Genomic DNA, 25,776 nt, shown 5'->3' with positions numbered 1-25,776 from the left:
TCCACACTCAAATGGTGTTTTTTACGGGTCACCAGCACAGGAGCCAGTCCAGCGGCACTGGTCACATGAAAAAACATTGAAGCAAGGTCATTGCCAGTCAGGTGGTACTGGCAACAGCCACGCTCAAATGGTGTTTTTTAAGTGTCACCTGCACAGGAGCCAGTCCAGCAGCACTGGCAATGACCTTGCTTGAATGTTTTTTCAGGTGACCAGTCAGGTGGTACTGGCAACAGCCACGCTCAAATGGTGTTTTTTAAGTGTCACCTGCACAGGAGCCAGTCCAGCAGCACTGGCAATGACCTTGCTTGAATGTTTTTTCATGTGACCAGTCAGGTGGTACTGGCAACAGCCACGCTCAAATGGTGTTTTTTAAGTGTCACCTGCACAGGAGCCAGTCCAGCAGCACTGGCAATGACCTTGCTTGAATGTTTTTTCATGTGACCAGTCAGGTGGTACTGGCAACAGCCACGCTCAAATGGTGTTTTTTAAGTGTCACCTGCACAGGAGCCAGTCCAGCAGCACTGGCAATGACCTTGCTTGAATGTTTTTTCAGGTGACCAGTCAGGTGGTACTGGCAACAGCCACGCTCAAATGGTGTTTTTTAAGTGTCACCTGCACAGGAGCCAGTCCAGCAGCACTGGCAATGACCTTGCTTGAATGTTTTTTCATGTGACCAGTCAGGTGGTACTGGCAACAGCCACGCTCAAATGGTGTTTTTTAAGTGTCACCTGCACAGGAGCCAGTCCAGCAGCACTGGCAATGACCTTGCTTGAATGTTTTTTCAGGTGACCAGTCAGGTGGTACTGGCAACAGCCACGCTCAAATGGTTGTTTTTAAGTGTCACCTGCACAGGAGCCAGTCCAGCAGCACTGGCAATGACCTTGCTTGAATGTTTTTTCATGTGACCAGTCAGGTGGTACTGGCAACAGCCACGCTCAAATGGTGTTTTTTAAGTGTCACCTGCACAGGAGCCAGTCCAGCAGCACTGGCAATGACCTTGCTTGAATGTTTTTTCATGTGACCAGTCAGGTGGTACTGGCAACAGCCACGCTCAAATGGTGTTTTTTAAGTGTCACCTGCACAGGAGCCAGTCCAGCAGCACTGGCAATGACCTTGCTTGAATGTTTTTTCATGTGACCAGTCAGGTGGTACTGGCAACAGCCACGCTCAAATGGTGTTTTTTAAGTGTCACCTGCACAGGAGCCAGTCCAGCAGCACTGGCAATGACCTTGCTTGAATGTTTTTTCAGGTGACCAGTCAGGTGGTACTGGCAACAGCCACGCTCAAATGGTGTTTTTTAAGTGTCACCTGCACAGGAGCCAGTCCAGCAGCACTGGCAATGACCTTGCTTGAATGTTTTTTCATGTGACCAGTCAAGTGGTACTGGCAACAGCCACGCTCAAATGGTGTTTTTTAAGTGTCACCTGCACAGGAGCCAGTCCAGCAGCACTGGCAATGACCTTGCTTGAATGTTTTTTCAGGTGACCAGTCAGGTGGTACTGGCAACAGCCACGCTCAAATGGGTTTTTTAAGTGTCACCTGCACAGGAGCCAGTCCAGCAGCACTGGCAATGACCTTGCTTGAATGTTTTTTCAGGTGACCAGTCAGGTGGTACTGGCAACAGCCACGCTCAAATGGTGTTTTTTAAGTGTCACCTGCACAGGAGCCAGTCCAGCAGCACTGGCAATGACCTTGCTTGAATGTTTTTTCATGTGACCAGTCAGGTGGTACTGGCAACAGCCACGCTCAAATGGTGTTTTTTAAGTGTCACCTGCACAGGAGCCAGTCCAGCAGCACTGGCAATGACCTTGCTTGAATGTTTTTTCATGTGACCAGTCAGGTGGTACTGGCAACAGCCACGCTCAAATGGTGTTTTTTAAGTGTCACCTGCACAGGAGCCAGTCCAGCAGCACTGGCAATGACCTTGCTTGAATGTTTTTTCATGTGACCAGTCAGGTGGTACTGGCAACAGCCACGCTCAAATGGTGTTTTTTAAGTGTCACCTGCACAGGAGCCAGTCCAGCAGCACTGGCAATGACCTTGCTTGAATGTTTTTTCAGTGACCAGTCAGGTGGTACTGGCAACAGCCACGCTCAAATGGTGTTTTTTAAGTGTCACCTGCACAGGAGCCAGTCCAGCAGCACTGGCAATGACCTTGCTTGAATGTTTTTTCAGGTGACCAGTCAGGTGGTACTGGCAACAGCCACGCTCAAATGGTGTTTTTTAAGTGTCACCTGCACAGGAGCCAGTCCAGCAGCACTGGCAATGACCTTGCTTGAATTTTTTTCAGGTGACCAGTCAGGTGGTACTGGCAACAGCCACGCTCAAATGGTGTTTTTTAAGTGTCACCTGCACAGGAGCCAGTCCAGCAGCACTGGCAATGACCTTGCTTGAATGTTTTTTCATGTGACCAGTCAGGTGGTACTGGCAACAGCCACGCTCAAATGGTGTTTTTTAAGTGTCACCTGCACAGGAGCCAGTCCAGCAGCACTGGCAATGACCTTGCTTGAATGTTTTTTCATGTGACCAGTCAGGTGGTACTGGCAACAGCCACGCTCAAATGGTGTTTTTTAAGTGTCACCTGCACAGGAGCCAGTCCAGCAGCACTGGCAATGACCTTGCTTGAATGTTTTTTCAGGTGACCAGTCAGGTGGTACTGGCAACAGCCACGCTCAAATGGTGTTTTTTAAGTGTCACCTGCACAGGAGCCAGTCCAGCAGCACTGGCAATGACCTTGCTTGAATGTTTTTTCAGGTGACCAGTCAGGTGGTACTGGCAACAGCCACGCTCAAATGGTGTTTTTTAAGTGTCACCTGCACAGGAGCCAGTCCAGCAGCACTGGCAATGACCTTGCTTGAATGTTTTTTCAGGTGACCAGTCAGGTGGTACTGGCAACAGCCACGCTCAAATGGTGTTTTTTAAGTGTCACCTGCACAGGAGCCAGTCCAGCAGCACTGGCAATGACCTTGCTTGAATGTTTTTTCAGGTGACCAGTCAGGTGGTACTGGCAACAGCCACGCTCAAATGGTGTTTTTTAAGTGTCACCTGCACAGGAGCCAGTCCAGCAGCACTGGCAATGACCTTGCTTGAATGTTTTTTCAGGTGACCAGTCAGGTGGTACTGGCAACAGCCACGCTCAAATGGTGTTTTTTAAGTGTCACCTGCACAGGAGCCAGTCCAGCAGCACTGGCAATGACCTTGCTTGAATGTTTTTTCAGGTGACCAGTCAGGTGGTACTGGCAACAGCCACGCTCAAATGGTGTTTTTTAAGTGTCACCTGCACAGGAGCCAGTCCAGCAGCACTGGCAATGACCTTGCTTGAATGTTTTTTCAGGTGACCAGTCAGGTGGTACTGGCAACAGCCACGCTCAAATGGTGTTTTTTAAGTGTCACCTGCACAGGAGCCAGTCCAGCAGCACTGGCAATGACCTTGCTTGAATGTTTTTTCAGGTGACCAGTCAGGTGGTACTGGCAACAGCCACGCTCAAATGGTGTTTTTTAAGTGTCACCTGCACAGGAGCCAGTCCAGCAGCACTGGCAATGACCTTGCTTGAATGTTTTTTCAGGTGACCAGTCAGGTGGTACTGGCAACAGCCACGCTCAAATGATGTTTTTTAAGTGTCACCTGCACAGGAGCCAGTCCAGCGGCACTGGCAATGACCTTGCTTGAATGTTTTGTTCAAGTGCCAGTAAGGTGACGCAGGTAACAATCATGATGCTCGAATGGTGCTTTATATGTACTACCAGCACGGAAGCCAGTTAGCTGCTTTGGCAACGATCATATACATATATATATATATATAATATATATATATATATATATATATATATATATATATATATATAAAATACAAAATGGGATAAGAATGCAAAACATCCAGACAGTTAGGTGATAGAAAAAAGAGGACAACAAAACATCCAGAGAGACAATACAAAGAAAACAAGGACGGGTCATTCGGAGTTTTCTTTCCTCAGTTGAGTTCCAGATTATCTTTGCAATTTCAGTTGGTTTTGATCTCTTATATATATATATATATATACCATATTTTAACGTGTATAAAGAACCATTTTTTGTCAAAAATTAGGCTAAAAAAATGTGGGAGTTTCTTATACATGAATAGTATTATAATCCCCTACAAAACCTTTTTCCAAATTTTAAGCCCCTAAAAGTAGGGGCTTCCTTATAAGTGCTAAAATACAATATAAGTGTGTGTGTATACATACACATAAATATATATATATATATATATACATACATACATATATGTACAAAAATACATTATATACATATATATATATATGTATGTATGTATGTATGTATATACATACACATGTGTGCATACATAGATGCATACATATATACACACACATAACAGGCTTCCACACAGTTTCTGTAGACAAGTTCACTCAGAAGGCTTTAGTCAGCTTGAGACTATAGCAGAAGACACTCGCTCAAGGTACTGGGTAGTGGGACTGAATCTAAAACCATGTAGTCACAAAGTGATCTTCTTAACCACATAACCAAGCAAAAAAAAGGGGGTGAGAAAGGGGATAAAAAATATCTGTCTCTTATGATGATAACTGTTACAAATTACAAACATTCAATGATTCCAAACGATTTTCTGTAACATTGGCTTTTATGTAGAGCCAGGAGAGAAATCTATATTTTAGTAGTGATTTCGGAGAGACAGAGACAGAAAGACAAATTCTGGATACAGAGAGATGGGGGAAGGCAAGCAGGGAGGCAGGTTGGCAGACAAGCAGGTGGACAGATAGAAATATCACACACACACATACAAAGATGGATGGATGGATACATGGATGGATGAATAGATGTATGTGTGTATTGATTGATTGTTTGAGTGAGTGAGTGAGTGAGAGAGACTGATGTAAATACTAAGACAGATGTATTGACAAACAGTCATACGTAACGGCAGGCAAACAGGAAGGAAGACATAAACGCTCATAGAGAGAGACACAAATAAAGAGATATACTGAGAAGCATTTGGAGACAGACATAAATACCAACAGACATATATATATATACTAGCAGTATCGTTCGGCGTTGCTCGGGTTTGTAAGGGAAATAACTATATAAGCATTTTTAGAGAGATATAGCCAAAAAATAGCCAAAAAATGGAAAAAAAAATTATGGTAAATTTTTTTTTTTATCGTTGACTCATCGTAGACATTTTTAGAGAGTTACTTCCCTTGTATAATAGCGAAAAAATGCACTAAAATGGAAAAAAATGATGGCAAATTTTTTTTTATATCGTAGACTCATCGTAGACGCATGCTAATACCCAGAAGGGCTCGATATGAATCACGACTATAAGATACCCGGTTTTGGTTAAACTGCACCGCAAAATGTGGGAGTAGTTAGGAATCTAAATCGTAGGAGACAGACACACAACTTCACTTTTATATATAAAGATGATCATTTATGAAGGTGCATGGCTCAGTGGTTAGAGCATCAAGCTTACGATCATGAGATTGTGAGTTCGAATCCTGGACCAGGCTGCGTGTTGTGTTCTTGAGCAAGATACTTTATTTCACATTGCTCCAGTTCACTCAGCTGAAGAAATGTGTTGCGACGTCACTGGTGCCAAGCTGTATCGGCCTTTGTCTTTCCCTTGGCTAACACTGGTGGCGTGGAGAGGGGAGGCTGGTATGCATGGGCGACTGCTGGTCTTCCATAAACAACCTTGCCTGGACTTGTACCTGGGTGGGTAACTTCCTAGGTGCAATCCCATGGTCAGTCATGACAGAAAGGGGGTCTCTGCAATCATCATTTAATGTCCACCTTCCACGCTGGCATGGGTTGGACTTCATATATATATATATAATAATAATAATAAACAATTTAGAGAAATAAGTATAAGCTGATTAGTGTGTTTAAATGCTGAACAGAGCACCAACACAGTTTAGGTTACCTGTTGTCATCCACAGAGAAGAAAAAACAAATACATGCATGAAAGGTAGGGACTCGTACAATCCAATGTTTAGGGAAGAAAGAACTAGGCACTAAAAATCTCTAGCGAGACATCTTTATCAATGTACCTGCAGAAACCCAGACTGATGGGTTGAAACATATGTTGTATCTAATAAAGGCCTAATATGAAATCCATCTCCTCTTATTTATATATATATATATACTGATAGATGGGCAAAAACAGACACACACTGACAGATAGCGAGATAGTCAGACATAAATATTAACAGACATACATAAAGAGCACACAGATTTACATATAGAGAAAGGCAGACATATATACAGCCATAGAGAAAGACATACAGACAGACAGAGGGCAAGAGACTTGCATATACAAACAGACAGGCAAAGGTAAGCATAGATAGAGAGACGAACAGACACAGAGAGACAAGCAGGTAGCAACAGATTTGCATGACAGCCATGCATCATAGTCATGGTGAATGACGGTGCCATGTAAATTGGCACCTGGGAATCGTGGTCGTTGGTGGTGCCGAGTAAATGGCAACCATCAGTCATGGTCACTGCCGGTGCCATGTAAATGATACCCATGCATCGTTGTTGCTTGTGCCATGTAAATGGCACCCACCCATGAATCATAGACATGGTCATTGATGGTGCCATGTGAATGGCACCCACCCATGAATGGTAGTCATAGTCTTTGCTGGCGACATGTAAATGGTACGTAAAAGCACCCATTACACTCCTGGAGTGGTTGGTATTAGGAAGGGCATCCAGCTGTAGAAACCATGCCAAATCAGACTGGAACCTTGTGCAGCTCTCCAGCTCATCAGATCCTGTCAAACCATTGGAACCATGCAAGCATGGATAGCAGAAGGCCAAGGTTGTTTATGGAAGACCGCAAGAGTAGCTGTGTGGTAAGTAGCTTGCTGATGAACCACATGGTTCCGGATTCAGTCCCACTGCATGGCACCTTGGGCAAGTGTCTTCTACTATAGCATCAGGCTGACCAAAGACTTGTAAGTGGATTTGGTAGACAGAATCTGAAAGAAGCCCATCGTATATATATATATATATATATATATATATATGTGTGTGTGTGTGTGTGTGTATGTGTTTGTCCCCCCAACATCGCTTGACAACCGATGCTGGTGTGTTTATGTCCCCGTAACTTTGCTCGAGTAAAGGCGGTGCTCCAGCATGGCTGCAGTCAAATGACTGAAACATGATGAAGATGAGAGAGGGACAGGCAGAAACAGACAAATATATGTACTGACACACAGAAAGACAGAAAAAAAGACAAAGACAGAGGTAGACAAATAATGAGAAACAGACAAACAGACATAGATATACACACACAAATAAGAACAGAGAGACAGGCAGACATATGTGAATACCTCCATCATCAAAGAGCCACCAAACATCAATGGTGCCCTTCTTCTGCTTTTCATTAAACCGGTTCATCATTTTGAGCGTTTCCTCAGAAAAGTTATCTGGCTTCACAATACTCTCATGGATGACGTCTGGTGTGGCTATAATATCATCCATGCCCTGAAGCAGGGTACTGTCAAAGATACTTGGACGGCGTTCTGGAGTTTTCGGTTCCTCAATATCATCGTCATCGTAACGTTGCGGCGCTGGCTCTGAAAATAAAAGAGAAACGGGTTAAATCGAGACAAAACAAAATAAAATGAAATAAAATAGAGCAAAACATGCTAAATTTTAAAAAGTAAAACACTGCACCCTGGGTAATATAAACATGTGTTTCACGATCACCACCACCACCACCGCCACCACCATCACCACCACCACCACCTCCACTATCACCAATAGAAAGAATGAAACCATCCAAGTAGTAAATTTTTATATATATTTTGGTGTTGCACTTGATCAGTTGGTAAACAACAGATTAACACATTCAAACGAATATAGCAAGAGTCTTCATTTGACAGATCTCGTGTTTACACTTTTTATTGATATACACTGCCACCACCACCACCACCACCACCACCACCATACCACCAACACCAACATCACCATCGTCATTAAAGTTCAAGCTCCATGCTGGCACAAGCTGGACAGTTTGACAGGGTCCAGTAGGCTCAAGAACTGCATTGTGCTCCAGTGTCTTCTTTGAAATAGTTTCTACAACTGGATACCCTTCCTAACACCAACCACTTTACAGCCTGTATTTGGTGCTTTCTTCATGCCACCAGCTCCAGTGAGATCACTATGCAGTTTACAAGACAAAGAACCCCAAGAGAGTGGCTTTATGCTACAAGATGCATAAGACCAGAATAGAACAGAATGGAAGGGATCATAGAAGAGACCAGAATAGAACAGATTCCTTGGTGTTGAGGAGCTACATGACAGCTCACGTTTTAGAAGAGAATTGTTCAGGGTTTAACTGAGATATGGCAAAAATAGTGCTTGAATAGGAATTGAACATGGAAACCATGTATTTTCAAAAACAAACTTCATATCCACACGACATGTACAAGTCTGTACCCTTTGAGCTTAGGTTCCTAATGACTTGTTGGAAAAACATACGCAAAAAAAGAATAGCCAAAAAATAAGTAGAAATAGAGAGAAAAAAAAGAAAGAAAATAAATTACTTCTAACAATATACACAAATATCTATCTATCAGTGTTTATTTGTGTTACGTGATAAAATATATTTGTATCAATGTCTACAGGAAACTACTCTGCTCCTCCAACATACTATCATGCAACAGTCGAATAAATACATACGCAGGTATATAAATAGAGCGAGCCAGTGATACAGTGGTATAACTTGATTTAGTAAGGAACATCGATAGCAGTAGCTGGCTGGATTGATGAGATGTTGATCTATTTATTGGACAAACAACACTTTGCAATCCATCACCAGGAATGCTTTTTGTTGTTTTGTCACTGACCTTAGCAGCTGCCTGAATCAATGAGAAAATATTGTTGTTGATATGATTCTTGATGTTATTGCTGAGTCCCGGGTCAGCCCTGGTGAAGCAGGTCTTATATCAAAGCAGAAATAATTCCATCTTTTATCTATTAATTTAAGGCGCATGCATGGCTGTGTGGTAAGAAGTTTGCTTCTTCACAACCATGTGGTTTCAGGTTCAATTCCACCGAATGAAACCTTGGGAGATTGGTTGCTATCTACAAGAGGTTGGGCAAGCATGTTAATTTACTGTCTGAACGCACATTGGTTTGCATCACATCACCAGAACTGAGTTTTGTCAGTTGGTCATTGGCTGAGACCGTAACTGTCATTCACACACCACATAAGTCCACCTAGTTATATATATATATATATATATATATATATATATTATATATATATATATATATATATATATATATATATATATATGTATATTAAAATTATAATTTTAATAATAATTATCACCTTTGAAGGTTTTACTCCCATGCTGGTCACTTGATAAGATCGATATTTAAATTAACGATCTTATCCTTATATATATATGTGTGTGTGTGTGTGTGTATATATATATATATATATATATATATATATATATATTATAAATAATCAATAGATTACCAATGTAAATAGTGACGTGATGTGTAAGCGTCAGGTGCTTCGTAAATTTGCATTACTGAAGGAAAATATTCCTACTTAACCTTTCTGCTTTTAGATTTATTCATTAAATGTATTGCTTATTTTTGCAAATTGTTTTGAATTATTCACACATTACCTTGTCTCATCACAAGGGCCAGCCCTTGTTGTAATGTGGTGGCTTGAATACCTCTGTGACCCTGAGAGCTATACCAGTAGAGTACAAGCTCCTGGTAAGGTCTGTCATGCTGGACAGTTCAAAGGATAAAGGCCAGACTTAATATAGCCCACCTCTTCCCAGGGGTTAAAACAGGTTTGTATAGGGTCAACATAACCTACCTAGAGACAAGCCAAGTTGCAGAAGCATGAATGAAAATTCAAGACCTGGTTGAGGAAAGTCTTCTCTCAAGGAAACGCACACAAGATATAAAGACAGAGCTGGAAAAGTAGGGATCCAACTAGAGTGAAGCAGAGAAGACAGTCCACAGTCAAGAACATCAGAGAAAAGTCACTGATGGCCTATGCTCCATGGGGAGCAAAGGGTTTAAGGAAGGACTTCACTGTCACTCAACAAACCCAGTTAGATAAGAAAAAAAAATCCTCCAAAATATCATCATCAGCAGCAGCAGCAGCAGTGGCACTGTGCCTGGTGGGTTGAGGTGGCACTTTATTTGCCCAAACCTACAAAGCTGGAAAAAAAAAAGACACCAACTCCATTTCAAATTAATAATGGTTAGTTGTGTACAATTATATTTAGCACTAGCTGACTCCATGCCATCAATAATGATGGCTAATTGTAGTATCTTATATATAAGTAAGGTACAAAATAAGGTACATAATAATCACACATACAAACATTCACATACTTCCCTTGCACACACACACATATACTCACACAGAGTTAAAATACTGATTTTTTTTCACCCCTTCCTTCCTCATTCATCTATTACCCCTTCCTTTCTTTCATTGCTATTACTTTCTCTCACTACATCTCAGCCAGGGTTATTACTCTCACTACTTCTCCTTCACTGAATTACTATTTTCTCTTCTCCTCTGCATCTGCCATGATTCTGAATATATATATATATACATATATATATATATATATACATATATATGGTGGCTGCCCCCTCGTAATCGAGTATGGCCATTGCACGAAGCTTAATCAATGTTGTTATCATGCAATACCTGTGCAAGAAGATTTTTTTTTAAAGTGAGGAAAGGCTGTGCACTGAGTCAATCCCACTCACTAAGCAACAGCAGCTATAATCTGAAAAGAACAAGTCAACATCATTGGTAACCACTGAGCCGCAGGTTTTATGTCAGAGTTATCCCAGTTACCTGAGTTACCTTCTCCTAACAAAGGCTAGGAGTCCTTCACTCCCAATGGTTTAACCGCGCGATCGAGTACTCAGTCCAATTATTTCTATGTCCCCGCACATGATACAGCCTTAAGACATTTATTGGATGGCCGTTGACTCTCAAGAGTTCCTCTGCCCTTATATATATATATATTATATATATATATACATACAAATATAAAAAAACTTTACACTCATTATTATAGTAGGAGATGCTAGTGTACACTCAGATACAGAAAAAGAATATGCTGCACACATTGTCTTAAGAGAGAAAAATCCACCTTGTATATCTTTCCATGTCTGAATGTATATGAACACATTAGAGACATATGTTGTAGAAAGAAAAATAGTTCCTATGAAAAATACACTATTCGGCTATGAATGATGTCACTGGACCATAGGACACGTGTTTCTGTGACATTGCATTACGGATACAGAGTTGTTGTTCATAGCCACTAAGAACTTGTTTGTTCTTATATTGGAACAGCAAATGGTAGATTTGCTGATGTGCACAAAGCTTTGTCAAGCTGTAATTAATTAATAAGAGGTGAACTATATCACACTGAATGAAATATAGGTGAGTACAATCATATTTAATATGTTTGTGAACAATCTATCATACAAAGGGAATACATCATATAAATTGTCTTCTTCAGAAAGAAAATTCTCCTGGTATACTTTTGTATGCTTGTATGTACATGGACGTGTTAAATACAATTGAACACACTCACATTTCAGTCAACGGTGTTTAATGTGTCTCTAATTAATAATTATCATTTTTCCCAGTGAAATATAATGAAATTTATTCCAACATTAAAACAAACATATAACTTCTCTTTTTTCTTTGTTGGTCTTCTGAAATTATGCTTTCTAATATGGCCTGGCTCCTTGTCATTTAAGACAAGTGACCCGGTAGATTCATTCAATGAGACAGCCTGCTCATGAAATTAAAGTGCAAGTGGCTGAGCACTCCACAGACATGTATACGCTTAATGCAGTAAGATTCAGCATGACACAGTGAATGTGACGAGGCTGGCACACTGAACAACATGTACAACTCAGTTTTGTCAAGTGAGTGAATTGGAGTAACAAGAAACAAAGTGTCTTACTCAAGGACACACGGTGCCACTGGGACTTGAACTCGCAATCTTACAATTGTGAGCCAATTGCCTTACCCACTTAGCCACACACCTTCACTATCTAATGTACTGGAATCCAAGAAACAGAAAAACTTGTAAGTGTCTCACATTAACACATTATTCGATAGAGGATTCTCAGGGTGGTTGTATAAAAAACTGATATTTCTCTTAGTGGCAAAAATGCAAAATCATGTTCCAGAATCAGTTTTGTAAGAAAATAATACTTCAGCTTGGAACATTTTAAAATAATATGAATAGTTTGATCAGATATCAGAAGACTTTTGAAGAAGCTACCTTTCAAAGAGTTAAGAGCAGGATTGCACAGAGAAATACCACCCTTCAGAATAATATTCTTCAGAAAAAGACAACTGAACAAATATATACAAATATATACTCTTATTTCATCCTAAAATACTATGTGTGAGTATACACATGCATCTAAATACACACATACTTATATATTAAGAGGTAGTTGATAAGTCAGAAAAGAAAAAGCACTCTCAATATGAGAAATAGAATACAGTAAACCATCAACAATCAAATTCCCAAACCCCCCATGATAGGTGAAAATCTGCAAAGTAGAACTAGTACTGTACTGAGAGTTTTCAGTTCGAATTGCAGGTGTCTCGAGATGTACTAGAGAATTTCTATTTTGGATATATTTGGAGTACTTAATTGTGCTCATGACTTAGTGTTTGCTTCTTCCATGGGTATAAGTAAGTATTTCATTTATTCCTTTGCCGCATTTATCACTGATGAAGAGAAGGTTCTTATGAATTAACTCTGAAATCGGGTCCGATATGGTAATAACAGAAATTTTTAGAAATTTCTGTAGGCTTTCTTCAAGACACGTACTTATAGTGATAAATTATATGGTTATTGACAAAGTGTCTATTTTCGGCATATTTGGCATTAGAAATTTTTTCTTTTACCCTTGTTTATAAGTTATATATATATATATATTTTACTTTTATAATTTGTATATATTTTATTTTATTATAAATGCCAAACAACACCACGGAGGAATCGACATAAGCTTAAGTAATAAACTGCGATGGGTGAATCATGATAGGTGAACCACAATATGTCAAGGAATTACTATAATTATATTTCTACTAAATAAGTTGGGTGGAGTACCATCTTGTTGAAACCAACAATCATTCAAATCTACATTCAACCTCTGGAACTGTGGAACAAACCAAACATAACACCGCATCATTTTGTGCCACGAAAATAATGGTATTCATACAGACCTTCTCACTGCGTGACAGTGTCAGTGTCAGTGAAAATGAATATACTAAAACCAGTAAAAGTACTTGATATTATCATATTGTTCTTATTACTTCTTGTTAGTGGGTGACCAGACTTTAAGACTACCCTGTACTTTGTCACATACAATGACTGCTTCAACAGATCTGAAAATTGAATAATTTAGTTCAAGAGGGAACTGTCTGTATTGCTCTGCCTGCATTATTAAAATACCTCACATACAAAGATGCACCCAGATACCTGGCAGGAACCATAACAATAACCAAATCTAAATATTTTCATGCGGAATACCTCATAATAGAAATTCACCTAAGCCTATGCTGGCATTAGCAAAATAAATGTAAAAATACGTCTTTTGTTTTTATCTAGTGCTGGTTAACTCATGTGCATTAATTATAATAAAAGATCTATTTTGCGTGTTCTAAGGATGCACAAGGTCACCTAGAGTTACATTTGGTGTTTACAAAGGTCAAAAAGAAAGAAAAAAATAAACAAAACAAAGCAAAAACAAATTAAAAATGAACAGGTTAAGTGTTACAATGACATGAAAATTTTGATTATTAGAAAAAATTAATATATTTTTAAAAAAAGAAACATGAAAAACAAAGGAAAGAAATAACAAATAACAATGATGATGATGATGATGATGCTGATAATGATAATAACAACAACAATAATAACAACAATGATGATGATGACAACAACAACAACAACAGCAACAATAATAATTCTGTCCATTAGCAACGACAACGTCTTTATAAAACAGTTTGGAAATACGGATAAAAATTTACAAATAATGGACCAAAAAAATTTAAACGCTATTTAAATTTGAATATATTATGCATAAACATTTAAATATTTAAAAGGCAAAAATATTACGTAAAGTTCAGAAATAACTTATTTAGTAGAAATCTAAATCGAAAAGAAAATGTCTCTTTTAATACAATATATCAAAACTTTCAGTCAAGAAATTCTTCAAAATCATTATAGGCACAGGAGTGGCTGTGTGGTAAGTAGGGTTCTGGGTTCATTCCCACTGTGTGGCACCTTGGGCAAGTGTCTTCTACTATAGCCTCGGGCCGATCAAAGCCTTGTGAATGGATTTGGTAGACAGAAACTGAAAGAAGCCCATTGTATATATATATATATAATATATATATATATATATATATATATATATATATATATATATATATATATATATAGGTATGGGTGTGTATACGTTTTTGTGTCTGTGTTTGTCCCCCAACATCGCTTGACAACCGATGCTGGTGTGTTTACATCCCCGTATCTTAGCAGTTCAGCAAAAGAGACCGATAGAATAAGTACTAGGCTTACAAAGAATAAGTCCTGGGGTCGATTTGCTCGACTAAAGGCATGCTCCAGCATGGCCACAGTCAAATGACTGAAACAAGTAAAAGAGAGAGTAATCAAACAAGATTTCTTTAAACTTAAATATTACCTAGTAGATTAGGCGGCTAAGAATAGTCCATAATAGTTAATCACACCTGGCAAAATTATATATCTTTTACAAACACACAGGTACTCATACTCATACACACAAATGCACAGAGTTACTGTCAACAAATTTTACTCACAAGGCATTGGTTATCCAAGGACTGTCAAGACACTTGACAAAGAAGCTGCACAGTGGGACGGAACCCCAAAAACCACATGACTGCAAACAGAGCCTCTTAACAACATAACCATGTCTGCACGTTTTTACACACACACTGCACATTGACACAAATGCACACACATATACACAAGCATATATATATATGTGCATGTGTGTGTGTGTGTGTGTGTGTGCGGCTGTGTGGTAAAAAGCTTGCTTCCCAACCACATGGCTCCAGGTTCAGTCCCACTGTGTGGCACCTTGGGTGTCTTCTACAATAGTCTTGAGCCGACCAGAGCCTTGTGAATGGATTTAGTAGGCAGAACCTGAAAGAAGACCATCATGTGTGTGTGTATGGGTGTGGTGTGTGTGTGTGTGTGTGTATGTATGTATGTCTGTATGTGTGAATGCCTTTCTCTCTGTGTCTGTCCCCTCATCATCATTTGACAACCGGTGTTGGTCTGTTTATATCCCCATAACTTAGCAGTTCAGCAAAAGAGACCAATAGAATAAGTACTAAACTTTAAAAAATAAGTCCCTGGCAAGGGGCAGCGATTTTTGTTCAACTAGATTCCGTCAAGGCGGTGCCCCAACATGACCACAGTCAAAATGACTGAAACAAGTGCAACCCATGGTAGGATGCACAACGGACATTAAATGATGATGATGATGAAGAATAAAAGAATACCTTTCAGTATATTATTGCAAGTCTTGTACTCTTGTAATATATATTTCTGTAAGGAGGAATCATTTTTTCTTTGAAACATATTACAGTAAAAACATGACTGTGTTTGAGTTCCATCTTCTATATCAATAATTTTCCATATTCCCTTAGTAACACTTAATGTTAAATTAGTAACAATAGCACTCCTAAATCCATTAGTCCATTACCATTTCAAGACTCTTGTGGTCTAATTAGCAAAATGAAATGGTAATAATGACAGCCGGTTGTTCGTGCATTTTGCAGTAGCATGCAAATGGTCAAGGGAATACTAACAGAACTAATGAAGTCATTGATGCCATATATCCTCCTCATCGTTGTTTTAATGTCCACATTTCTATGTTTGCAGAGCTAAGATGGAATTTGTTGAAAGAAATCTTTTTGTTTTTCTTATGCCCTTTCTGTCATATGTTTCCAAGAAAGGTAATATGTCTTCAGAGCCAGACATACTCACTTCCAATCATAGATGATCGGAAAGAAACGACACCACTGCCGTGACAGTGATGCTTGTTTACAACTGTTGTGTAATGTCAAGACAAAGGGGCACAAACACACAAACCCACAAACACATACTGACACAGACACTAACCCACCTACCTACTCCTCCACACACACACACATATATAAATATAAGTACACATATATATGATGGACTTCTAGCAAATCCACTCATAAGGTTTTGGTTGACCTGGGGCTATAATAGAAATCACTTGCCAAAGGTGCAATACAGTGGGATTGAACACAGAACCATGTCATTGGGAAGGAAACATCTTAGCCACACAGTCATGCTTCAGACCTCTTATATCATCATGAACATCATTTAACGGCCATCTTCCACACCAGAATGGACTGGGCAGTTCAAGAAGACCCAACAAATCAGAAGACATTGTTGAACTCCAGTGTCTTCTTTTACAAGGTTTCTATGGCTGGATGCCCAGCCTAATGCCAACTGCTTTACAGGGTTTACGGAGCGGGGGTTTATTTCCTTTTGTTTTTAACACTGACACTAGTGAGGTTTCCATGTAGCTCCCAAGACAAAATAAATTCCCTCTCCACTGAGTGGGACAGGAAGATGGCTTTATGACACATGTTAAGATGCTGTAGTATGACAGAGGGACAGGACCAGGTGTCTTACGGTAGTTAAAATACATGGTTTCCTGACATTATATAAGGGTGAGTGGGAAGAGCTGGAAAGAGAGGTAAGATGGTAGAGACACTCTGGCAGAACTTACCCTCAAAGTAACACACATACACAGAGGTGTTAACCTCTGGGTTTCAAAATAATCAGAATATCATAGACGTAGGAGTGGCTTTGTGGTAAATAGCTTGCTTACCAACCACATGGTTCTGGGTTCAGTCCCACTGCGTGGCACCTTGGGCAAGTATCTTCTACTATAGCCTCGGGCCGACCAAAGCCTTGTGAGTGGATTTGGTAGACGGAAACTGAAAGAAGCTCGTCGTATATATGTATATGTATATATATGTGTGTGTGTGTTTGTCCCCCCCACCAACATTGCTTGACGACCGATGCTGGTGAGTTTATGTCCCCGTAACTTAGCGGTTCGGCAAAAGAGAGAGACCGATAGAATAAGTACTGGGCTTACAAAGAATAGGTCCTGGGGTCGATTTACTCGACAAAAGGCGATGCCCCAGCATGGCCACAGTCAAATGACTGAAACAAGTAAAAGAGAGTATACACTCCATACAGATACAATAGACCCATTCTCCTACTTGCTACGTTGTGATGGTAATTCCTTCAAAATGTATCTACACATAAAGATATCCTATTCTACTAACATTGTTGGTACCATTCAAAACGTTTTGTTCTTTACAAACAATACACAATGCTTCAAGCGAACTACAATACTCGCTTATATATATATGAGTTTGAAGGGATTTATCATACAGGTGGATACTGTATTAGCTCTCAGTTAATGACTAACCACAACAAATAGTCTCTAATGTCTGTGACTACCATTAGTTGTTAGTCATTCCATGAATTCTTCAAGGATGACCAAATGGACAGACCCTGATGAAGCTACACTGGCAAAATTGCATGATTGCATTCGCAACAGTGAGTAGTCGCTGCAACAGAAACAAGTGTAGGTCATTATAACATGCTGTATATAACTATAAAATAAATTTTGTGGGTGTACAAGTCTCCATACTCTTTATTCTTACTAATATATATATATATATATATATAGATATGATAGATCGTTAGCCACTACACACATTTTTTTTTTCTCTCCTTGTTTTTTCTGTGTCCCTTTCTGTAGAAGAGCGTAGGCTCAAAACGTAAAAGACCTTTTCTATTCCTGAGCGTTATACTAATACATCTGTTTGTTTTGTACACCACCCATCTTTGTCTTTTGGGTTTTTTTCCGTAAACTCTCCCTATATATATATATATATATATATATATACTTTATTTAAAGCAGCAGAAAAATTCAACAAAATCTGTTACTCTGAGTTTCTCGTTGCCGTTCATCAGACATTTATGTGTTTACTCCGGTATGTATATATATATATATATATACACACACATATATATGCACAAACACATAAATACACACGTATACACACACAAACAGATGACTGACAGACATACAGGCAGACACATAGATATGAAACAAGGGAAGCTTATGATAAATCTTGAACATATGTCAGCAAATCATTTAATAAATGTTGTTTAGGCTGTTTGTTCTATTAGACAGATGTCATTTTGCAAAGCCAAATGTCATGATTTTGCATTATTGCACTTAGTACTATAGAGGCTTTTATGCAATAGTGATAATGGCCGTAGTGAAAGCAGCACATGAATCAGCTGGGCTCAGAAGTCATTCACTTTTTACTTTGCAGGTCATTAACAAGCAATTGTCAAACGCACTACTCACTTGATTTATAGACATACATACACATATATCTATATACATACATATATACATACATCATATGTATATTTGTATGTTTATATACATACATTACATATATATACATACATACACACACATACATACATCGCTAGCCACTACACATTCTTTATTTTCTCTCGTTGTTTCTTTCTGTGTTCCTTTCTGTGGAAGAGCGTATGCTCGAAATGTTAAAGACTTTTTCACTTCCCAAGCATTAAACTAATTAATCTGTTTGTTGTCTACACCACCTGTCTTTGTCTTTTGTGAATTCCCCCTACATATATACATACATATATACATACTTATATATATATACATACATACACACATACATATATATAAACAGACACACATATGCATGCATAAATAATAAACGTGTGTGTGTGTGTGTGTGTGTGCATGTGTTTGTCTTATATTGTGGTAGAATCCGTATTAGGTTAAAACAACCATCTATATATCATACAAGCTAGAAGCATTTCAGCCAGGTACCTATTCACATTAGCAGTGGCTGTTTTATTCAGTACTTCCTGTATATCAGAAGCAACAATTGTTGTCTAGGCTTGTTGCTGGCTTCAAGTACATGTCATTGACATGGCCCCACATGGATCAAAATGCTTCTGATATTCTGACTAGCCAATGCTGGCAGGATTCTTGTCTGTCTTGATATATATTGCCTTTTTAAGCACAGTAGATCAATAAGAGATGTTATCTCTGGATGAAAACTGCAGTAAATCTGCCTTTCAAAGATGTAAATACATCATTGATCAGTATGATACATAGATACAAGTATATATGAGGCGAGTGCTGGGAAGTTCCTGGCTTTGGGTAAAAGAAAATACAGGAGGATCAGTTGTGATTTTATTCAACATATTTCCCTCTCAGATTCATACACTTATAGGCGCAGGAGTGGCTGTGTGGTAAGTAGCTTGTTTACCAACCACATGGTTCCGGGTTCAGTCCCACTGCGTGGCACCTTGGGCAAGTATCTTCTACTCTAGCCTCGGGCCGACCAAAACCTTGTGAGTGGATTTGGTAGACGGAAACTGAAAGAAGCCCGTCGTATATATGTATATATATAAATGTGTGTGTGTGTTTGTGTGTCTGTGTTTGTCCCCCTAGCATTGCTTGACAACCAATGCTGGTGTGTTTATGTCCCCGTAACTTAGCGATAGAATAAGTACTGGTCTTACAAAAGAAAATCCCGGGGTCGAGTTGCTCGATTAAAGGCGGTGCTCCAGCATGGCCGCAGTCAAATGACTGAAACAAGTAAAAGAGTAAAAGAGTTATTGTAGAGCTCCTTCAGTTTTTCAAAGCCCTGTAAAAGAACTCGGAAGGTTGGACCTCTAACCAGGCCTTTCACGATACATTTAAAGTCGGGAACTTTTCAGCAAACCCTTGTATATATGTATATGCAGGGACCTCAGGTGATACTTGATAAATTTTATGTCCTCCTTTTTCAGAAATAGTGTGATGTATTACTCAACAGTCATGGAATGCATTATATGTACATGTATGTTTGCATATGTATGTGTTGTGTGTAGGTGGAGGCGCAATGGCCCAGTGGTTAGGGCAGCGGACTCGCGGTCGTAGGATCGTGGTTTCGATTCCCAGACCGGGCGTTGTGAGTATTTATTGAGCGAAAACACCTAAAGCTCCATGAGGCTCCGGCAGGGATGGTGGTGATCCCTGCTGTACTCTTTCACCACAACTTTCTCTCACTCTTACTTCCTGTTTCTGTTGTACCTGTATTTCAAAGGGCCGGCCTTGTCACTCGCTGTGTCACGCTGAATATCCCCGAGAACTACGTTAAGGGTACACGTGTCTGTGGAGTGCTCAGCCACTTACATGTTAATTTCACGAGCAGGCTGTTCCGATGATTCGGATCAACCAGAACCCTCGTCGTCGTAACCGACGGAGTGCTTCCACCCCATCATGTTTGCATATGTATGTGTTGTGTGTAGATATATATATACATATAAACACACTCACTCAGAGAAATAAATGGAGAGACAGAGAGAGAGAGAGAGAGAGAGTACAGAACAGAATTCGAGAAGGCTGTCAATTTATAATTAACCATCGAAATAAATATAGAAGCTTAAACTAAGAAATTTTACATATAAAGCATGGGTTGTTCGTTTGTTTTACAGACATAATAGAACAGCACTCAATTATGGCTGCTGCTGTTGCTATTGCAGCAGCAACAACAAAAACAACAATAAAAACATCAACAACATTAACAATAACATGAACATCAATAACAACAACATTAACAACAACAACAACAGATCAAATATATAAGAATTTAATACGCCGGTTAGTAAACATCAATGTAAAATCTATTGAGTTAACAGATTTATGAGAGATAACCAGATAACCTTAACGAACAATCTGTCTCTTTTAATAGATGTGTGTGTGTGTGTGTGTGTGTGTATGTGTTTGTGTGTGTGTGTGTAAGAGAGATAAATAATGTGGTTTAAAGCTTATAGGAAAATTATAAAACATTGTTCAATTAACATGAAGGATGAAAAACAATCTGAAGATATAGGACCTTTACTTTTCATCTAAATGAAGACGGGAGAGAATGAGTGAGAGAGAGAGCATGCGAGAGAGAGAGAGTATGAGTGAGAGAGAGTATGAGTGAGAGTGTTTGAGTGAGAGAGAGTATGAGTGAGAGAGAGAGTATGAGTGAGAGAGAGAGTATGAGTGAGAGAGAGTATGAGTGAGAGAGAGTATGAGTGAGAAAGAGTATGAGTGAGAGAGAGTATGAGTGAGAGAGTTTGAGTGAGAGAGAGTATGGGTGAGAGAGAGAGTATGAGTGAGAGAGAAAGTATGAGTGAGAGAGAAAGTATGAGTGAGAGAGAGTATGAGTGAGAGAGAGTGTGAGAGAGAGAGTATGAGTGCAAGAGAGTATGAGTGAGAGAGAGTATGAGTGAGAGAGAGAGTATGAGTGAGAGAGAGGGTATGAGTGGTGTTATTGGTTCTGCCTTTTTAATACTTGTCCACAACAAAAGTAATAACACCAACTTACCTTCCCTTGTTTGGATCAAAGGATCAATACCTTAGAATCTCACCAAATCTCACATACCTTCACCAAATTCTCAAGATATCAATATAATTACATGACGGAGTTGATCAAATAAAGCCCAGAGGGATGGTAAGTAAATGTAGACCTTGACAGGGTTTCAAATCAAGAAGTAATGAGCCAGAATAAATATCACAAGGAATTTTGTCTAATACATAAATAATTTTCTGCTACATCGCCTCCCATAATGCCTTATTAACAATGACAGCAACTATAGTTTCTGATTTCAGTATAACTCTTTTTTTTTTTACTTGTTTCAGTCATGTGACTATAACCATGCTGGAGCACCGCCTTTAGTCGACTAAAATCGTCCCCAGTACTTAATTCTTTGTAAGCTTAGTACTGATTCTATCGGTCTCTTTTGCCGACCCGCTAAGATACAGGGACGTAAACACACCAGCATTAGTTGTTAAGCGATGTTGGGGGGACAAACACAGACACACAAAATATACACACACATACAAATATATATATATATACATATATACGATGGGCTTCTTTCAGTTTCCGTCTACCAAATCCACTCAGAAGGCTTTGGTCAGCCCGGGGCTATAGTAGAAGACACTTGCCCAAGGTGCCATGCAGTGGGGCTGAACCTGGAACCATGTGGTTCGTTAGCAAGCTGGCCAATAATTCTGATAAAAGTGGGGACTTCTATATCAACAACCCTAATACTCAACTGGTATTTTATTTAATTGGTCCCTTGTAAAAAGAGGAAAAGTAAAATTGGCCTCAGCAGGATTTGAACTTGGAATGAAAAGAGTCAAAATGAATGCTACAAATCATTCCGATGCCCTAATAATTCAGCCAGCTCAATCTATTAATAACAACAACAATTTTTAATAAAATCCTCAAATAAAGTCCTCAAATTCTGAGGAAAGGAACAGTCAATTCTACCAATCCCAGTATTTGACAGATACTTTAATTCACTGTCCCTTGAAAGATGAAAGCTAAATTCTACCTTGGTTTGATTTCAACTCAGAATGTGAAAAACCAAATTTAATGTCATTAACATAATCTTATCATAAGAATAAGCAAATCAATGCAGTGATACAAAATCATTTTGTGATCATGGCCAAGTTATTTAGTGCCAATGGCCAACACCACTTACCTATCATAAATGGTTGGTGCAGAATGGTATAATTTCACTGCTGCTTGTTTTTTTTTTAACTATTTTTTATGATTTTGTCCCAAACATGGCTGAAGCCAGTGTAGCATAAGGAACAACAAAGAAAGGAAAGAAGGGAGCCTATGAATTCAAATGATGTAGATTAACAGAAAGCTTAAAGGGAGTGATTATCATAATCCAAAGGAAAACAAGACAATGGTAAGGAATTCCAAAGAGCAGCAGTTTGAAGGAAGAAGCTGGCAGAATAAAAGGACTTATGATTAATAGAGGTTCAACAGAGAAGTAATACACCTGGGAAGAGAAGGCTTTGGTACAGGGTACTAGACTAGAAAGTTCATCAGAGCAATAACTATGAAGATACATTTTGACAATAGGCCAAAGATACCAACATAGTAAAAAGAAGAAAACACACTATTTTAACAACTCAATTCTGAATTCATTCACACAAGTTAAGCCATCAAATCAATGCACAATCCCAAAGATAACAGTAACATTTAATGCAAGGCCAAATGTTGTCCTTATAGATATACAAGATATTTGTTGAATAACTCTGTAAATCCAAGCTTAATTCCTCCAAATGGAAAGGCTAACAACAGACAACAATCAGTCTGCAGAAAAGCTGAGAAGAACCAGCTCCAAGGATTCTTTGGTTTAAAAAGAGATAAACTTTCTACTGTGGCTCTTCCAAAATGACACAATAATATAATCTCAATGGAGGTGCTGCAACACCGACAAAGCTAATTAGTTGGAGTTAATAAAGAATAAATTTTAAAAGAATTCCATTAAAGAAATTTCAAATTATCATCATCATTTAACATCCGTTTTCTATGCTGGCATAGGTTGGATGGATCAACAGAAACTGACAAGTCAAAGGACTGCACCAAGATTCAATGACTGCTTTGGCATGGCTCTAAGACTGGATGCCCTTCCTTAATGCTAACCAATTTACAGAGTGTATTGGGTGCATTTTATGTGGCACCAGCTTCAGTGAAGTCATCAATCACCTCACAAGGTAAGACCACACTGGTAGGCTTTATGCCAGGTGATGAGAGATTACAGTATGATAGAGGGTCTGAAACAGGTGTCCTGCAGTAATGAAGATACATGATTACATCAGTTGGAAAAGAGAGAAGATGGCAGGGAAGATGTGAATGATGTATATAAGAGAAATGGTATGATTAGGCAAGTTCATGAGAGTGTGAAATGAGGGTGGAAGATGGACAGAAATGGATAGAGATGCAGTGATTGATGGACATGAGTAAAATTTTAAACTTATGTCAAAAGAAAATATATGAGTAATTTAAATAAATATTTCAACAAAATAAAAAGAATGGAAAAAAATTTAATTTGTAAGCAGATTAATAGCATGCAAAATAAAAGTAAGATTTATCCCCACCAAAAATCTAGGAAACTGGTATGTAATTATAGTTGTGAAGAATCAAGCATTTAAGTCAAGCAAATTCAGTTTAAGGTAGCTAAATGAGTATAATGAGTTTTATACTCAACAGTTTTGCAGGCTTCTGCTATACTAAGGTAGAGCAACTTTAGAAATGCATAAGGCCCCTACTTAAAAAGATTTTCTGCAACAAGCAATGGACTTTAAAGTTTTGTTTTGTTTTTAAATACACCAATAAGAAAAAGAATATTCATTCTTCGTATAGCATATTTATTCCTTATATACCATTACAAGACAAACTCTAATATAATCTACCACCTAACAAGCATTCACAGCTGAATTATTTTTTATTTGCTATTTTAACTATATAGTTACAGACTTTAATGCATGGGTTGCCAAAGGGAGTCCAAAGGATTACAGGGGTTCGATGATGGCCAAGGGGTTGAATGGGGGTCAGCATGCGAAAGACCAGCTCATCCAGATGAAATGCTTGAAATAGTCAGTGCCGTGAAACATGGGAAAACATGATAAATTTTTACTGCAGCGAGAAGTCTGCTGTTGCTAATGTTCGAGGCCTGATGTATTGTAATCTGTATTGTAATCGAAGATTGAGAGATGTGATTGAGGGGAAGCAGACTGTCAAGTGTTTGCTTATAGAAATTGCATGAACCCGGAGGAATGAGGTGATTTGAGACTGAAACTGACCAACATTTAGCCAGATATCAATGATTTAGGATCACCATGCCCATCCATCACATTGATGCTGTCAATTTCAATAAAAGATATTCCAGCAATATGATGCATTTTGCACATTTTCTCACCATCAGAGCAATTTCATAAAAATTGAAAGTTTAATACTGTATACTCGTATATGTAGTTTTAAATGTAAAAAGTGTATCATCTTCAATGGAATTTCTTAATCTGTCATACATGTATATTTTAATTAACATTTTAATTGCAAGTATCAGCACCCGGTATGCATTTAACCCTTTAGTATTCAGATTATTCTATCGAAATAATGCTTATTTATTCACATTGTTTTGATTTAATCATGGCTTATCTCATAGCTTCAAGATTTCAATGATGTGATTGATTGTTTTTAGAATGACATTTTAGGGTACATGTGAGAGGTCAGATCTGGCTGGTCTGAACATAAAATGGGTGGAATATTTGGGCCGGATATGGCCGGTTTAAATGCTAAAGGGTTAAAGTATGATACAGTAGGGTAGGGTATCAAGATATTTCAAATGAGGAGGGTAGTCAATGCAGAAGGCGAATTGGCTAAAGAAGGTCAATACAAAAAAAGAAGTGGGTAAATGGGGTTCAATGTAGAAGGAGAATTGGCTAAAAGGGGATCGATGCGGGAAGAAGAAGTGGCCGAAGGCGGGGTCGCTGGTATAAAAAAGTTTGGCAACCCCTGCTTTAAAGAATGTCTGAATGAAGTGCTAGTCCTGTTATTTTTCACTCCTTGATATCTAATGAATCTAATCATCCATTGATAGAGTAAGTGACTCAAGTTATCAAACTTCCAGGAGATAAATAAAATACAGGGTTTTCCCCCCGGTTTCTTTGTAGATGGAAAGCTGAAAGTATTTTAGTTCACTTGCACTGAAAATAATGGC

At 38.8% G+C, this 25,776-nt stretch overlaps 1 protein-coding gene across 6 annotated transcripts in view; it reads right to left on the bottom strand.

Annotated features, from left to right (window-relative positions):
- LOC115216820 (solute carrier family 12 member 2) overlaps nt 1-25,776 on the bottom strand; it is a 371,203-nt gene that overhangs the window by 11,064 nt on the left and 334,363 nt on the right. For all 6 annotated transcript variants that reach the window (XM_036506827.1, XM_029786404.2, XM_036506823.1 and 3 more), the window contains one exon: nt 7,348-7,593. In XM_036506827.1, the coding sequence (XP_036362720.1) occupies nt 7,348-7,593 (246 nt within the window). The remainder of the gene's footprint in view (nt 1-7,347; nt 7,594-25,776) is intronic.

Source organism: Octopus sinensis, linkage group LG10, assembly GCF_006345805.1.
Source record: "Octopus sinensis linkage group LG10, ASM634580v1, whole genome shotgun sequence".
Taxonomy (NCBI): domain Eukaryota; kingdom Metazoa; phylum Mollusca; class Cephalopoda; order Octopoda; family Octopodidae; genus Octopus; species Octopus sinensis.
This window is presented reverse-complemented; position numbering and strand designations above follow the sequence as displayed.